Here is an 18,119-nt window from a genome sequence, read left to right on the forward strand (position 1 = left end):
AAAGCTATAGCTCTGAGCCCTCTTAGTATTTTTATATCTCGTATTAGAGTGAAAGGAACTGGAAGTTCTCTCTAGTGGTATCATGGCAGTTGTTATAGCCTAAAATCCCTTTCACAAGCTCATCAAATTTATATAAAATCCCCCATGTCCTTTAACAAGTAGGAAGCTAACTGAAAGTATTGCTGCTACCTTGGGTATACATGAACTAAAATTGGTCACTTTGTTCTGTGTTAACATTCTGTTTTGATTGAAATAATTTTTCATGCCCAGTGCTCATCATTGAATTATGTCCATCCTGTCCATTTTCAGGTTTTGTCTCCTTAGTCTGAGTGCCAAGTTTTTCTCACTCTTAGCAGTAAAAATTCATGGGTTTCCTTCCATCATGCTGGTTTCTGTCTCCTCTTCATGTTTCACTTTTTCCCTGAATGTGGTAGCCCAGCCCCCTGCACTGTTTGGATTTTGCTGGAGTAATTCTGTGGTTGTTACTCCTGGTCTGGAGAGGATTCTCTGAGCACAATGAGCTGGAGCTGAGTCCTCCTCCTCTCTTGTCTGTCGCTGCTGCAGTGGGGGCTCGTGGTCAGACAGAAGCCCTGCGCCCTGCACTCTTCCCTACTTCGTCATTCCTAATAAATGAGTGTTCCCTTTCAACCAGAAGGAAGCTCAGAGGTGTGTAACTCAATTTTATACTGCTGATGTTCTTTTTCTCAAGGCCCTACAGTGCCCTCTATTAATAAGTTCCCCACCCTCATTGTGCTGCATGATTCCATTCCTACACCCTGCTCAAGGACCAGTAGCAATACACGGTACAAAACTACCTGCAAGTCTGGGGCTTCACTCCTCCAGCCTGCTTTCCATAGGCTTCTTTTCTCCTTCCTCACTCAGTAAATTGTGTTACCTAACAATTCCTTTACTAAATCTCATTTTTTTGAGTTTATCTAATACTTCACTTTCCAAGATGTCATTGTAAAAGATAATTAATGGCATTAATATCTGAGTAATAAAATAGATTTTTTTTTTCTCTGTAAAGTACTTAAGAGGACCTGCTTTGGTCTTTTTTTTTTCTGGGTTTGGTTGTGGTTTTGGGGGTTTTTTTGTGTGGTTTTTTTGTGTTTTTTGTTTTGTTTAGGGTTTTTTTGTTTTGTTTTCTGAAGAAGAGAGACTTGCCTACAATAATTTACCTTTTGTGAACATATTTTATGCAATGAAGAAAAAAAGCTTCATTTTTCTACAGGACAAAAAATTTTTAAAGAGGCTGTTGTAGCCTTCTTAGACAGAATGCAAAAATCTGTTTGACTAGTAAGCCTTTTCCAATATGTAGCATTACTGGCTTTGTCTACAATCAATTTCTTTTTCTTTAGGCTGTGTTTTCTTATAAACTAAATAGCTCCTGTTTACATTGAGCAGAATACTCTACAGGTGGAGAAATTTAGATAAAGGAATCTATTTGAGTCATTTTCCCACTGTGAAGTACAGCTTTCTCCATTGAAGAAGAAGGGTAAATTTCTCATTCTGGACTCTGAAATCACGATCTGTAGCTTCCTCTTAAGTAAAAAAAGTGGCAGAAATACCCTTCTGATAGCTCTGTTAAACAGAGTTCTAAATAAATTGAGAACTTCCTCCTGCATCTCACCTTATTTTTACTAAGATGGATGGTAGATTCCAGATTTATTAATAAATATTGTTTATTTTGCAAATTTAATTGTACAAGGCTTCCATTATTTGAATATTGTTTGGGTACAGATCCAAGTTGTAATGTTTTCAAGCTGAGGGTTTGATCTTTTTCTCAAATGATCTAAGAATAGATACAAGGGACATAATTTCATATTGTAGATACTTATAAATCTCAAAACCTAATGAGGATAGGTGATTTCTCACCAACTAACCTAAAACTGACCTGTCAGGAAGGACTAGGCAAAGTCTGCACCTGCTTTAGTATTTTGAAAAGGACTTTAAATAGTACCAGCAAAATGTGGAGAAATACCACAGTCCTTTGGTTGATTGGGTAAGTCAGCTGCCTATTGACTAGGAAAAGTTTTGACACAGAAGGACATTGCTTCAGAAGAAATAATTGAAGAAAAGTCCCTGACTTTTTTCAGCAGCATTTCTGTAGCCACTGAGTATCTCTATAGGAATGGTCTTCATAAGTGACTAAAAGAAGCTAAGCAGTTATTTCATTTTTTCATGTCGTTGGGCCAGTCATTGCATGCTCTTTTTAACAAAATGGTCAAGGAAGTGCACAGGATATTTTAAAATTAAAGTATTATCTGTACAGCAGAACAGTTTAGCTAGATACTCAGCAGAGTAAATAACCTCCTGTGCATTTTAGGGAATCCCCAGGAAAAGGTGCCTTCTCTGACAAATAAGACAACATGTGCAGGTCTTTCAGTCTGGACATATGCAAGGGCATTTCTTCTTTAGAACTTTTTGGATACAGCAAGTCTAGTTCAAACAGGGGATTGTACCTTGTAATCTGTGGGAGGTGAAAAAAAAATCTATGCAAACTGTTCTTCATACACAGAGAGTGCAGTTTTTAATGGATTGATCTTAATTTTCACAAATTAGTCAAAACAGCTCTCTGAGGGCTGATTTCCTTCTTAAATGACTGAATTAATTTTGTTTGGACTTTGAAGTTGATCTGGGGATGGAGGCTAAGCCTGGAAAAAGCTACAACTAGCTTTAATAGGTAAAAATCTAAAGAAATAAGAATGTAAAATGGAAATAATGATACAGCTGCTGTGATCTATGAAGAATTACTGCAATTTATAACTTTACTTTGTGTACTGTTACATAATCTGAATACTATTTTTGCTGAAATGCAAGTAGTCTCATGTACTGACTCATACACTGGGAAGGAGTCTTCTCAGTTGGAATTCATAGAGCACATTTTGTAAGAGATGCTAACCTTTGAAAAACTTGGTACCCAGCATTTGTGAATGACTTCAGTTGTTATTCCCTTTACTAGATATAATATCAGAGGAACAGCGATAGGTGATAGAATAATGAGGTAATCAATTATTTTATTCCTCCCCTCCTCCTTTTTATTGCCATATATTGGATTTATCAGGTTCTTGTTTTTCATATCTAACTGGCATTTTAAGAATTGCTGTACTTCAAATGCTATGAATTACAGAGCATATTGCTTGAGTTATATTTAGCTGCATGTGTTGCATGGAAATTGAAAAGAAATGGCAGTGTCTACATTTTACAACCTATTAACATTTTTATCGTGTGCCATAGAAATTAATGGAATTTGAAAAGTGTGTAGCTTGTGAAAAGAAATATTCCTTTTATTTTTTTTTTAATTTGAGCTGCTGAGGAACGAATTCTATTTGCATGGGCTACTGCTGACTTGCTTTGTCTGGTAGTAGAGAACATCCAGTTCTGGACAAAAATATAAGACTACATGGATAAAAACCCATTTATATTTTTTGCCTGAACAAGATTATGAAGCTAAGCATAACTATTAGAGCTATATTGGGTAATACACGTTTAGAAAGATAGATGCTAAATTTTACACAATATGCTTTTAATGAAGTTAAATGAAAAAAATTGCTTGATTTCATATTCTTCATTAAAATACTTGAAGCAGTTGTAAGAACATAAAAGGCAATTTGGGTAATTGTGTTTGGCCACATGCTGTAAGAGGGAGACGCTCCCTGCTGTGATTTCAGCCAGAGGCCATCTAGAGGGGAAAAGGCCCAAAGGTGTTATAGTGATGAAAATGAACATCTTGTTTTTCTGTGGCTGAAAAGGCAAAGGTGCAGGATGAGGTTCCAGAAAAGACTTAGCCTGAATCCTGTGTTTTAAATGCCTCCAGGAAAATAGTGCAGATCTGTATTTCTTTGTCTTTATATTTTCATCTTACCTGCAATTGGAATACCTGGATTTAACTTGTCAGCTTTCTTAGAGGTTCAGGAATCTTTGCTGTTTGTACTTGAAATTTTACAATAGGTGTTCTTTCTATATTCAGCATGCTTACCAAGAAATTCATTAGCTCTTCAGTACAGCCCAGGGGAATATTAGTTTCATATTGCTATAAATTTAATACAAAATAAATGATGCATTCAGCATAGAATGCTTTATCAGTCTTTTTTCTCTGTTTTTCATCATCATTCATCAGCATATCAGGTAAAAATTTAAAAATGTTTGTAACTGAGAATAGTTTAAACATTGACTGTGTTTGAAAGCTGGAAAATTACCTAGGAGGGAATTACAGTAAACATTTTGTTTTGTATGATCAACAGTGGAATAACTTGGACTTTAGGGGTAGTGTTGTTGTGCTGTTAACAGGATGGTTTTGCCTTTGGTGTTGAGCTGTCTAAATGCTTAAAATTTGACAGCAGCAGTAAATCTCTTCCACAGGTTCAGAGGCTCCTAAAGGAAGTAATCAATATCAGAAATATAATCAAATGTTGGCATTTAGTCAAGAAATCTATTTTAATATGGTGGTTAAGACAAGCCTCTGGAATTCTTGGGCAGATCAGTGGTAGCTGGCAAGTGGATTCCTTTACAGGATCAATGAAGAAATGACAGACCTGGATCAAGGTTTGCTGCAGTGGTTTAGATACAGACACAAATAATATCAGAATCACAGAATGCCCTCAGTTGGAAGGGACCCACAACTGAGTCCAGCTCAATTGGACACCCCCAGGAATCCCACCATGTGTATGGGAGCCTTGTCCAAATGTCCATAAGGCAATGAAGAAATAAGATCTGAGTCAGTGGTTATAAGCCTTAGGTTCTCTGCAATTGTTTTGGATAGGGAAAACAGTTCAAAGGAGAAGATGGCAACAAGAGTGGATAAAAAATTAAGATGTTAACATCAGCAAGCTCAAGAGAAGGAATCAGGGTTTGTGGTCCTCTTCCACTGGTCCAGTGGAAGATGTCTCTGCCCCTGGCAGGGGCTTGGGGGATGATCTTTAAGGTCCCTTCCAGCCCAGAGCTCTATTATGAAAAAGAGACTGTGTTTGTCTGTGTGTGAGTACATTTGGAAACTTGAGAAATGACAAAATCCCTCAGTACTGAAGGAATCAATACTGAGCTCAATACTCAGTGCAGAGCTGAGACAAGGATGGAGCAAGGAAGCAGGGAGATGTGAGCTCTGCACCCAGCTGAGCTCAGGAGACTCACCATTATCAGGCTGGGATAAATGGTGTTTGGAAGAAGCAGGGTTATCTCAGGTACCAGATGAGTTTTATGGCAGCCACTACATTATTGTCTTTTAACAAACAAACCAGGTATCTATCTGTGCAAATTGTACAGATTCTTGTTTTTTAAAAAATCCTCATTATGCTTCAGAACTTCTAAATATACAGAATATAATGTGACAGCTTTGTATTTTAAGGCTTGACTTATGTTTGTACACATTTTCCATTTCTCTCCATTTATAATACATAGCTGCAGATCAGTTTGCATCACAGGATTTTTGTGGGTTTGTTTTTTTGTTTGCCTATCTTGAACCTGTGTTTAACTAAAAAAAAATGGCTTCACTTCTGAATCCCTATTCCATTCATCTCAGGCTTAATTTAAATGGACTTTTGATAATTAATTGCAGCAATTAACTTTGAGGTCTTCAAACCTGGCTGATCATAAGTGGAAAAGCAGTGCTCTGTGAATACTTCCTAGAAATGTTCTCATTGATGGGTTTGCCTGAGGAGTGTCAACACAGTGTGCATAAATTCCATTGTCTGACATTTTGTGTTTGGAAGGGAAGCAGCAGCTCTCAACCAGGCTCAGCTCAAGTTCAGATTGCACAGCACACTTCTGTACCCACTGACACGCCAAGTGATGAGGCTGCCTCTGTGTTTGTCTTGGCAAAGACAGGAATTGCTCATCACAAATACAAATGAAAACAGCTATATCAGATTTTTAAATTCTTGTGTGTGTATGACTTTAAAAAAATTACAGAAAATCTGTAGTTATCAACAAGTAATACCTCTCAGAGAGAAGGCTTTTTCCTGTAATGTTCTTTGTTCTGAAATGTCACTAAATTGGGCTCATATTTAAATTTTCTGGAGCAGACTTGCCTCTGCCATGTTCTTGCTTTCTACAGGACAGTATGACAATTGTGGGTGCTTGGCTTCTGGTGAAAGGTAATCATTGACTTCACAAGAACTAAATAGAAATCCACTCCGGCCTTTTAAAATGAGACCCCATATGAGGAGGTTAAATCCAGAGCTCCATTTAGTTGAAAGACAGTTTAAACCAAAAGTTGTTTCTGTGCTTCTGCTCTTATTTAAAAATGCATGATTCTGATTGCTGAGTAGTATTGAGGTTTTTTTTGTAATGTCTGCATATTTCAGCCTAGGGGAATGGAGAGGAGGAGATCAAATTTTATAGAGATGTTTGGATGAAAAATCGTGCAAGAAACTACTTTGCTTTACCAATTAGCAACTTTCATATAATCTTCTAATCCCAAGACTTGTTACTGCTGTCCAGCAAATAACCCTTCTGAAACAGCGGACAAGTCTACTGCTCTGTCAGTCCTAATGATGTTTAACTTCCCACCCTCTTCACTGCACATCTTTAATTAATGTGAATAGATGCACCAAAATTACAAAACTGAATAACAGTAAATGATAGATGCTTTTACTTTCTCACACAAACCCCATTTTTTTTGAAAGCAAGTAAAACGCAAATCTGCACAAAGAATGGTTTAAAGTTTCTGTAAGTGTTTGATGCAGTAGATCATGTGCATGCCACCTTTATGTAGGAGCAAACTGGCAAGGAGAATAACTCGGTGATCTTTAAAGCACAGTAAAGAACATTGGCTTCTTTTTTTACTCCTCTGTTGTATGAAGATGTTGTGAAGAACCGTCTTAAATTTGTTGAAGATTAAAGTTGAAACTTGGCATATTATAACAGCTAACTAAAAATACAGTGTATTTACTGTAGTATAAAAAAGATGAACCAGGAAATTGTCTAGGTATTGAAAGGATAGAAAGCTCTCACCAAGGAAGTAGTAGTAGTCTACTTTTTCTGGTGCTGTTTGCCAGGCAAACATCTAAAAGTGTATTATAATAAAGAGCATACTGTTAAATGAATCTATTGGCTGGTGCTTTCAAAACTCTTCTGGTTTCTATTAAAAAATATTAAAATTTATTTTGAAAGCTTAGCTGTATTAGGTGATCTTAGTAAAACAGTGTGTGGTATGTTGTTTATTTGTATTAATGACTTACACTGTACCTTCTTCTTTGCTTAGCTGTAGCATAACATTTATTTCACCTTAACTTTTTTGGTGCAACTTTCTCCTGTGGCAAAAATTAGACATAAAAATTGGCTGAGAGAATTAGTTATGAGATAGATCTGCTGGGGGTTTTTTTCTGGAGTAGAGGACTTGTTGCTGGAGTCTCCAGGATCAGCAACTAAAACACTGGAAAACATTACTTAAAACCAAATTCAGGTTACTTTCTGGCAGCAATGTAGTAAGGTTCCTGGATCAGTTTAATTTTTAAGGTCATATAAATTGCTGTAACAATTTCACTCCTTGCATTCTGCTAAAATCTGTACCTGCTTCTTCTTGAGAATAACATTCCCTTTGGACTGTGTTCAGGACCTCAAAGCTAGTAATGACAAGGAATGACAGAAGAAAAAGAACTGAGATGTGACTGGTCATAGCTAGAATTGTGGGCATCTGCAAACTGAACAGCTAAACAGGAAAAAATTGACATCAAGGTCTTTTCACAGATTAATAAAAAAATAAGTTCCTGGAATTAAATATTCACAAAACAAATTATGTAATTTGGCTTTTTTTTTTTCTTTTCCCCTGTTATTTTAGGAAATCTCCAGCTGTAAACCTTACTGCTACCATATGGGATAGGTGCTCCAATAATTGATCTCAAATCATCTTTTGCCTTAGTAGGAACTTTTTAAAAGCTGTTTAACTCTTAAGTCTTGTCATAGAGAAATACTGACAAGAAATACATTGGTCAAAATCTTACAAAAAACTAAATCATACTGAGATACACATCAGATCCTTAATGGCTTTTTAAGTTAAAAACTTCTGTTCTGGCATAGATTTTTCTGAAAAATTTTTTTGATCTTATGAAAAACCAAATCACACTGAGATACACATTAGATCCTTAATGGCTTTTTAAAATTTAAAAACTTCTGTTCTGGCATAGATTTTTTTCTTCACTTCAGAATTTTGCTACCTCAGTATGGGTGGAGAATGAAAATAAAATAGCATGTGAATTTTGCCAGCAGCTGAAGTTTGTTCCACAGAGGGGGAATAAAACCTGGCATCTCTTGACATTCCACTGTCTTGCATGCTATTCTTGTCATAAGCCAGGATGGAAAAAATTCACGTCTGTAATTTTACAGCTGGGATTATGCTGCTGTCTGTGTCAAACTGATGGAGAATGCGGTGGAGTGCCTAATGATGATTCTTGGGAGCCCTTGCAGTGTGTGGGGAGGGGCTCTGAGTGCTGCTGTCTGCATTCCCAGGCGATCCGCTGTGGCCCGCATCCAGGAGCTCTTCAGGAGGAGGAAGGAGAGGAAGGAGATGGAGGAGCTGGAGACGCTGAACATCAGGCGCCCCTTGATCAAGATGGTTTATAAAGGTCACCGCAACTCCCGCACCATGGTACAGCCGCTGGGGCTGGGGCTGGGGCTTCATGGGCTCACTCAGGGCAGCTGCCCCGCTGGGCTTGCCAAAAAGGACCTTGGGGTGCACTGGAAGCACTTGGGCTTCTGAGTTCACTTGGAAGGCACAGAATCTGCTCCAAATGAACATTAAAATCAGCGTGACTCGTGTCACTGTGAAAGGCATTTAAATACCCCTGAGTTTAAGACTCTCTCCCCTTAACATCCATTAAAATTTCTTCTTTTTCATTTTCTCTCTCAGCTAATTTGGCATACAATGTGCCTACCTTCCAAATTACGACTTAATCCTCACTTTCCCTTCCAAGCTGTTCAAAATTATTATTTAATGTTTCCCTTCCAAGCTCTTCAAAGTTAAAGTGAGGATTAAATCAGAGTTTTGAAGAATTTTGACATCTCTGAATTAAAAAAAGGAACGAGTGCTAGTTATTAAATTATAATTTAGCTACTTGATGCTTCGTCTTTTTCACACAAAATCCTGTATTTTAAGAAAACGCAGTTATTGTGCTTGTAAAGCAATGGTGCATGAAAAACAGGTGCTCCTTTCCTTGCTATTTCTTCTTTTTGGTTTTTGCAATATTTTGAAGATGTGAAGTTCTGAGTTCTAGGTGGTATTTTGCAGAAGTAGCTGGTGTGGTATTTTGCAGCTGATGTGAGGAGTAGTCCCTTTACCCTCAAAATGCCATTTTCTAGGGTTTGTGTGAATAGCTTTGATTACACTGGGAAAAATGCTTGAGTAAATACATATTTCAGTCTACATAATCAACAGGGTATAGAATAAACTTTGATTAATGACAAGGAGTTTTGCATGGCATTTCAGAAATCAATTTAAATTGTTCAAACTCCCATTAGTTTAAAGGTCTTGGCATCAGGCACTTTGTAGTCAAAAGATACTAAAAGTGAGTTCATCTAAGTCTTAATTCAGTCTCTGTCTGCATATAATAACAGTCTCTGTTATTATATAGGTTATTTAACAGATTTGGTTGTTTGGTTTCTTGGGGATATGGGTTGAACTTTTTGCTTTTGTTTCACACAAGCACCTACAGCAAGTAATTCACAGAATGAAAGAAAATGTAATTTTATTTTCCCCATTGGTCTCCATGGTTGCAAACTTCATTTTGATCTGCTAGATTGAGTAATATCCTCATTCCTGCAAGGCAAAGGCTAGTGATATTTCCCTTTCAAATTTATGAAGGAGACAGCTTAAAAAAGCTTTGTTTCCTACACACCTGAGCAGCCCAGGGATAAAGTTGTGTTGTCAATTACATGAACCATTTATATATATGTATATAATTTTTAGATATACATACATATATATGGGGATGTGTATATGTATATATAGTGAATTAAGGTTATGTAGGCAAATGTAATAATTCTGATTCTTCCTTACTTTTGAAAACTTAATTTGGCAGCCTTACATTTTTTATAGTCCTGCTTTTAAAACAGTGATTTTTAGAAATATTTGAAAACCAAAATTTTAAAACGTGAATTTCAGTTCTGTTCATTTTTTTTTGTGGTGCTAAAATTAGATTTTATAAGAATTAAGAAGCATGAGTAAGAGAATACAAAGGACACAGGAAGAGGTCATGATTGAAAATTAAAATATAAAATTAAATTTTTTATTATTAGAGATAATCTAGATGTAACAGTATAATGAAAACATGTATTAAAAGGAGCAATAAAACAAAAGCTGAAAGATTAATACGTTGGAATCTATTACAGGAATGCAGCTTCTCTGGCTTATTTTTAGATATCAAGATGACTTTAATGCACTGACTGCAGTCATTGGGACATATTCTATAGACAAAGATCTACCAAGCCTGACATTTAAAACTGGGCATGTTTATGCTGGAAATAAACCATGTATTCCTAAGCATAAGAGTTCAATTTACCAATGAATCTGTGTCAAGGTAGCTGAGGCAAAGGATGGAGCAAGGCAACATCTCTGCCCTTCTCTTCAGGGCATTTTCTGAAGGAAATCTGCCAAAAAAAGGATAAGGATCCAGGCATGATCTTCTTTAGAGCCTTACTTGGAAAATAATTCATAGCAGGATTCTGTGTAAATAGTCTCAAACTCAAAATTCTGTCCCTTATGCTGGAGTTACTTCTAAATGCCAAACTGAACTTCCAGCATTGGAAATGGTGTGTGTGAATTCCACAAGCTGCTGCACAGGAAGTTCCTGCTTGCACAGGTACCTCTTTTGCCCCTTGTATGTCCATTAAGAGGGTTTGGAAGAGGTACTGCTGGCTCTCAAAATAACAATTCTACACACAAGGCTACACTGCAGCCTTCCAGGTTTGTTCCTGCAGCACGAACACCAGAGTGCTGTGGAGCTCTCAGCTCTCATCTCGTGACTGAGTGTTCTGACTGCCATTGAAACAATGCCCCTTCTCCCTCTGCATCCCATCAAACCTCTCACCTGTCGAAGACATGGGGTAGCAAATTTATATCATTTAACAATGGTTATTTTGAGGTCCTATGCAGAGTAAAATCAGAAGTGATTTCTGAGGAAGGTTTCACGAGCTTCTGTCTTGTCTCCTGTTTCTCTGTAATGGAAAATCCCCCCCCAGGGATGAGCCTATCACAAACTTTAACTTGGCCAAAATTTTCCTAAAAACTCCTTTGCTTACTCCTGTCTCCAGTATCATTTCTGTAACTTCAGAAAGTGACAGATCTGCTGACATTTGTTTTCATACTGTTCAGGCTGCCCCAACTCCTCTCTTTTTTCCTGTTAGCAGCTACTTTGCTCTGGAAATCTAAAGCTTTTTGAACTCTCTTTTTTTAATCACTCTTTTTTAAATGCTCCCTTTAAAATTTCTTAAATCTTATTTCTGCATGGGCTGAGCTTTCCTTCAGCAGCACGGGAGTGTGCTCAGGATGGGTTTTTCACTGGCTGAGTCTTACAAACTTTTGTTTTTCTTGCAGATAAAGGAAGCCAACTTTTGGGGATCCAACTTTGTCATGAGTGGCTCAGACTGTGGCCACATTTTCATCTGGGACCGCCACACTGCTGAGCACCTCATGCTGCTGGAGGCTGACAATCACGTGGTGAACTGCCTGCAGCCTCACCCCTTCGACCCCAGTAAGAGCAGCATTCTCCCACTCTGCATGTCCAGCTTCTCTGCACTAGAGCATTTTAAAGTTCAGTCTTAAACTCTGTCTCAACAGAGCAATGCAATGATTAATGAACTGTTGTTCATGGTTCCTTGTGTAATTCAGATAATCCTGTCTTTAATTTTGCCTCTTATTGATGATCTTTGGCCCTTAAATCCCTCCTTATTCAAAAATTGATTGAAATCAAACTTCTCCTGGCGCAGAATTTATAGAAATACTGTCAGATGTAATAAGAAGAATCTCCATTTTTTGCTGCCCTCAACATATAAAATGTTTTCTATGACACTAATGAGGGAAATATGGGGTTGCTGAAATGCCAGCAATACTTGGAAATTATATTGGAATCTGGTCTCTCTCTGGCTCTATTCAAAAATGCAGTGGAAGTGGGTGTCTCCCTCACTGGCATTGTGAGATTAGAATAATTAATAAAATTAATAGAAATCCTGGTAACTTGTGTTTAGAGGAAATCCTTCATAGAAAAGATGGACCAAAGCAGTAGAAGGAATCACATGTAGCTGGAAAATTGGGACCATCCTCCAGCCTCTGGCACCTTCAGAGAAAGTATTTGTGTTAATGTTTTTTTTTCACAGCTTACCTGGCTGTATAGTAAGAGTCAGCTATTAGTAAATGAGCAAGTAAAGTTGTTATAATAATACTAGAAGAGGCTGAGGGTTTTTCAAACAGTTTGGGGGAACATGGAATACTGTCCTACATAGGGTAAGCCTCAAACTTTTAACTTTTTTACTGAAATTGAGTTCTTGTAAATGTCCTGAGTTGGATACTCCCTTTGGAAGCACCTTTCAAAGTGCCCTGTAGCTTTGCTGATGTCTTGTTGGAGTGTGACTGTCTCCCTGTCACACTCTGAAGATGTCATTAAGGGAGCTCATCCTCCTTCTAGGACAGTTAATCTTGTTCAGCTTCCTAGTTACTGAGAGCTTTCTATGGAATGTAAATTCCTAAAGTGGTTTTTGTGCAATGGGCTAGAGAATGTTCTGCAACTTTTCATATTTTTCATACTTTATAACAGCATCCATCACATCTTTATATTTAAATATCAAATAAATTTACATGAAATTTACTGAAATTATCAAAAGTACATTGGAAATTATCTTGATTCTGCCCTTTATACCTGGGTCTACAAAACCTAAAGCTTTGCTATTAATTCATGTACATATCAGCAGAAATGGATCAGTAGTGGCTGGGTTTGCTTTTATTTTTTGCTTCTATCTTCTGTATATTTTGGTGATCTTTTAAAATTTAATACGGGGGACTCTTGATGTTTGCACTTGTTTTCTTTGTATCTATATAGATAGATTCAAAACCAAATAATCTGTGGAGCAGATCTCGTGTGGAGACTTGGTAATTACAAGCTCTGTTCAGCATGAGATCTGACATTTGCAAATAAATGCTTCAAGTGAAATATTTTTCTTCCATTTAAAAGCAGAAAATACCAATAAACATAAGACATTTAATTTAGAATTACTGTTACTTACTTCTAGTTCTGGCCTCTTCGGGTATCGATTATGATATAAAAATTTGGTCACCACTGGAAGAATCCAAGATTTTTAACAGAAAACTTGCAGATGAGGTAAGAACCTTTCCTCCTTTTTCATGGTAATGTTGTGTCTTTAATTCTATAAAAGCCTTTGGTACAAATAACTGCTATTACTGAATTAGCAGAGTTATTTAATGTTCAGCAAATGAGCTACAAATAAAAAGCTGCCCTGCAGAACAGCTGACTTTCATATCCTTGGCACTTTGCATTTCCTCAGCTCTCCTAGAAATTGTATAACATGATCTGCTCTTATGTGTGTAAAAGGAGTTGGAAGAAATGTGAACACTCAGATATGGAAGGAAAACTGGCAGGAATTAATAAATGAACATAGTGCCTGTCTCTAAACAAATAATAGAAGGGAAGATGAAGGAAATAAACTGAAGGAAATACAACGATATACAGAACAACAGAGAGTACAAAAATCAATCCTATTAAATATTTAGTGGTATAAAAGGGACTTAAAGGGTAAGATTGCACATGGGAGCTTCATGGAATAAAGCAAACGTTGCAAGCCCAATCAGTTATAGAAGCCCAATGTGAAGTTATGTAAGTCAGTATTTTCATGTTGCCCTCAGAGCAATAACTGGATATAGCAAGTGGCCTGGGGTGACCATACAGCTGACTGCTGAATAATCATATTTGAGTGATTTACATAACACAATGTATCAATGTTATATGGCTTTCTGTAAATAATATTATAGGACAGATTTTGTTACGGGGTGGTCAGGTTGGGGGCATTTTTTTTAAAATCTGTTGGGTAGCATGGATAGAGTAGACTGGGGGTTTTTAATTATTATTTCTCTGTAGTAGTGCTAAATATATTTCAAACAAACAGAAGCACACAACCCTTAGCCACCACCCCACATCCCTTGAAAAAACCCCAAACCATCCACTTGTGAGTTTTGAACCATTCCCATTATTTTAGCACTGAGTGAAGTGACACTTCCTTGCATATTGGGTGACAGCTTTAGTTGTGACATGTTTTGGAGCCTTTGGGGTTTAGAAGTATTGCTAAACATAAATGTGTACTCAAAGTAATGATTGTAGTTTAGTTCCCTCCCTTTATTTCTAATAATAACAAATTATTTAGATATTTAGTTGTGTTTTCTTTAAGAAAAAATGTAGAACTTTCAGAAGAATTGACTGCAGTGCTGTTTGTAATTTTACGTGGTTTTTGTTTTTTAATTTATTCCTTGTATTGATGTACTTATGTAGGGGACAGGAGAAGTTTATAGTAATAAAATAGTTCTCATCATGTTAAGTTTGGCTGGAATAAGTGTCCAACATACCTGAACTGAATTTTCTATGGAAGGGAGAAGGTCTGGGGAGAAAACACTGTGTTTGAGGAAAGTTCCATATAGATACAGAAATGTATTTAAAATTGAGAGAGGCCATGACCTTAGTGAATAGGAAAAGACAGTGGGGATGAGAATAAACTTCTGAATGGAGAAAAAACCCTCAGCACCAGGTTGTCAGGGAGGTTATTGATGATGCACTGGAGAGATATGGGGTGAAAGAGGAATAAAGAGCAGCCTGCTGTCTCCTCAGTTTGCTTCTGTAAGGGAAGGATCAGCTGTGCCAAGTGCCTGGCAAACAGGTGAGAATGACAGAAAAGAGGTGCTTTGATTGGGAAGGGAGAAGAAACTGCAGACATTTGCAAGAACATGTTCCTCACAAGAGGAACAGGCTTGAAGAGTCTCGGCGAGAACAAGAATTTCATTATTTTCCTGTCTTACAGCAGCTGATCTGGGAGCAAAGACTGAAAAATGGTCATAACTTGTCTCCACCTAAAGAAATTTTGTGCTTCATGATAATAAAAGAATATAGTCTAAAAGCTGAGACAACCTACAGTGTGGGATTGAAATTTATGGAGGAAGAAAGAAAGATGGCAAGGAAGTACCATAAAGAAGGAATGAGGGAAGGGAGAAAGTAGTATTCATTAGTGGATTTTTTTTTCCTTGAAAATTAGACAGTAGCAACTGGCTCTTTCAAGTAATTTTTGAGGCAAGCTGTAGCTCTGTTTACAAAGAATTATGGAGCTAAAGAATGTTCCTGAAGTGGGATAGAAAATGGCTTGTGTTCCTTGGATTTTCTCCAAAAGTTTCTAGCAGCATGAAGGTAGGAGTTGAGGGTAACCTCATCTCTTTTCCTTCCCACATTCTTGGCCAGCACTGGTGCTAGAACTTTGTTCTCTACAACAGTTGCCATCTGGAAACAGCACTTTCTATCATCAATCTGCTTTACTTCATGAAAGATTTCCAAAGTTTTTCTTAGTCACTCATCTTAGTATCTGCCATGCATGTGGACAGTGGAACCATGATCTTCCTAGAATATTCTTCAGACAGTTAATTGGACACCTGTAGGCACAATCCACTGTCTGACTTTTCTTACCCCAGACAACAGTATTCAATAGCAATTATTAAAATATTGCTCCCTTAGTGTAATTTTGGACTCTGTAAAATGGCTTCTGCTCTGAAACTTTCTATCTACCAGCCTCTATGGATGCAGTATAAATCTGTGTTTATTTCTGATGCTGTTTTTTTTCCCTTCCCTGCCTCCAGGTTATAACTCGTAATGAATTAATGCTGGAAGAGACCAGAAACACCATCACTGTTCCAGCCTCCTTCATGCTCCGAATGTTGGCTTCGTTGAATCACATAAGAGCAGGTGAGAGACTTCCGAAGAGCTTGTCCACAGCACTGGTCTGTGAAATAGCAGCTTGATTGGGAAATCATCAAGACCTGCAGCTGGCTGTGGCTGTACTTGGTGTTGGTGAGAAGATTCAAGCATTATTCAAGGTTCTCTTCATAGAAGTACTTAGGAATTGCTTCTTTGGTGTGAGACTTGCAACATCTTTGCAGTTGTTATTTTTATCTCAAAACAAAGAGCAAAATATATTTTTAGATGTTGTCTCTTCAGGAATTACCTTTTCAGTGAGCTCTGTGTGATGGGAAAACTATTGGGGAGGACTGGAGTGAACTGTAAGATTAAACTGGGTGTGATTGTGGGCTTGGAGTTGTCTAGGGGTGAAGGAGGACGTGAAGATTGAGGACTGTGGGAGGCATTGCTGAGGCTGCTGGCAGCTGTTCCCAGGGCAGCAGGATGTTCCTCCAGTTCCCATGGGAAAAACTGCCCATAAGAGGGTTGCATGGAGGAATCATCATCACTCGGAGCTGGATGTTGGTGCTGGAGAAGCTGAGTGCAGTGGATTGACCCTGTAGATGGAGGACAGTAGAGAGACATCACACACTGTGTAGGAAGCAAGGAGATGAAGTTTTGGGAGGCTGGCATGGCATATGGAGCAAAACCCTAACCGGCCTGAAGATGGAGGTGAAAGTGATGGGAGATACGGAATATGGGGACTCTGTCTGAGCAAAGCAGTGGTGAGGTGGGAAGGAAGCTGTGCCTGTGGCAGCTGCTGCTTCTCTCTCACCTCCGGCTGCTCTGTGAGCCCTAGGAGCCAGGAGGGTGCCATGTGCCCAGCCCAGTGCTGCACCTCCATGCTCCTGTTTCTTTCAGATGTCATTATCTCTTTGGAGTGAAATAACTAAAAGAACTGCCTAACACTTCAGTTACAACAATTTCAGCAAAAATCTCTTATGGCTGGATAGAATGTTTTTAAACCTGCCTGCATGTTGCTTGAGTGATTGGTCTTGAGCCAGTCATGTTCCCTCACACATTTCTGTATTTGCCCTTCTCTGAATATTTACATGAAAAGGCACTTTTTCTGTATTGAAGTGACAGGCAGTGATCTCCCAGTTCCTGGACTATTCATATTTCTAACTCTGTGGAGTTTCAGCTCCCCAGAACAGCACTTCTGTCCCTTGCAGTCACCATCTCATTTTAATGTTATACTTGCATTCATCTTTTCTGTGCTGACAGCTAGTCAGCAGCTACAAGATTTTTCCTTTTGTACACATGTTTTGCTTTCATGCCTGGAAATCCTTAAGGGCATTTCTCCTTTTCTCCTTTCTTGTGGTAACATTTCTACCCACTCTCTGCTGTACATCCACACAGAATTTCTTCTACCATAAAACCTACAGCCATAGCCCATTGTGTAATAGCACAGGGAGACAGCATGTAATAAATATTTACCAGAAAAAGAAGATTTTACAGGTTCTTTTTATTAAATCTGTTTTGCAGACCGATTGGAAGGTGACAGATCAGAAGGATCTGGCCAGGAGAATGAAAACGAAGATGAAGAGTAACCAACAGTTGTGTGTGAGCACCTGGAAGTCAATGGAATTTGTATAAGACATTAATTATATTTTTCCTTACAGAGCTTTAGTGCAATTCTGAGGTATTGCTTTTGGATAACCTAACCTTTTGGTTTTTTTTGAATGACTGTGTGCATGACTTGGGGAGAGTGTGCAAGTTAAAATAAACAAAAATGTTTTTGAAATGTTTTGCCATTTATGAGGGGTGCTAGAAGATGCCAAGTGCAATATTTTCCTTAAACAGCAAATGTGGGAGCTTGGATCAATGTTTTAAAGTAACTTTCATGATAGTAAAAACGTTGGTTCAAATAAATTTCTATACCTTCTGTTTGCATGTTTGTTGCTTTCTGATTAAAAGATTTGGTTGTTTTGAGTAGTTTTCTGGTTTTACTTTGTGCAGCAATTAATTTATCCCTTGTAACTAGAACCCCATTGCTGTCTTTGCAGTATTTGCATTCTTTCTTACAGTGTTTGTTAAATGACAAACACAATTATTTCTTACAGTGAGCACTGGGGACTTTTAAGACCCTGTGTCTTTTGATTCTTGGATTTCCCACACTTAAGTAGGCAAAAATTCTCTCTCCCTTAGCTGTTTAATGTCACTTCCCATTCTCTTTGCCTGGGTCTGTAA

At 37.8% G+C, this 18,119-nt stretch overlaps 1 protein-coding gene across 12 annotated transcripts in view; it reads left to right on the plus strand.

Moving 5' to 3' along the window:
- The window catches only part of DCAF6 (DDB1 and CUL4 associated factor 6), a 74,302-nt gene extending 56,438 nt beyond the window's left edge, over positions 1 to 17,864 (plus strand). For 6 of the 12 annotated variants that reach the window (XM_085590268.1, XM_021550186.3, XM_085590285.1 and 3 more), the window contains 6 exons: positions 2,963 to 3,004; positions 8,446 to 8,584; positions 11,528 to 11,684; positions 13,216 to 13,304; positions 15,833 to 15,938; positions 17,415 to 17,864. In XM_085590268.1, coding sequence (XP_085446394.1) covers positions 2,963 to 3,004; positions 8,446 to 8,584; positions 11,528 to 11,684; positions 13,216 to 13,304; positions 15,833 to 15,938; positions 17,415 to 17,479 — 598 coding nt within the window. In that variant the 3' untranslated portion in view covers positions 17,480 to 17,864. The remainder of the gene's footprint in view (positions 1 to 2,962; positions 3,005 to 8,445; positions 8,585 to 11,527; positions 11,685 to 13,215; positions 13,305 to 15,832; positions 15,939 to 17,414) is intronic. The other 6 variants (XM_021550185.3, XM_021550184.3, XM_085590311.1 and 3 more) reach the window with 1 other exon arrangement.
- The last annotated feature ends 255 nt before the right edge of the window (positions 17,865 to 18,119 follow it).

Source organism: Lonchura striata, chromosome 1 (assembly GCF_050655825.1).
Source record: "Lonchura striata isolate lonStrDom1 chromosome 1, ASM5065582v1, whole genome shotgun sequence".
NCBI classification, from domain to species: Eukaryota; Metazoa; Chordata; class Aves; order Passeriformes; family Estrildidae; genus Lonchura; species Lonchura striata.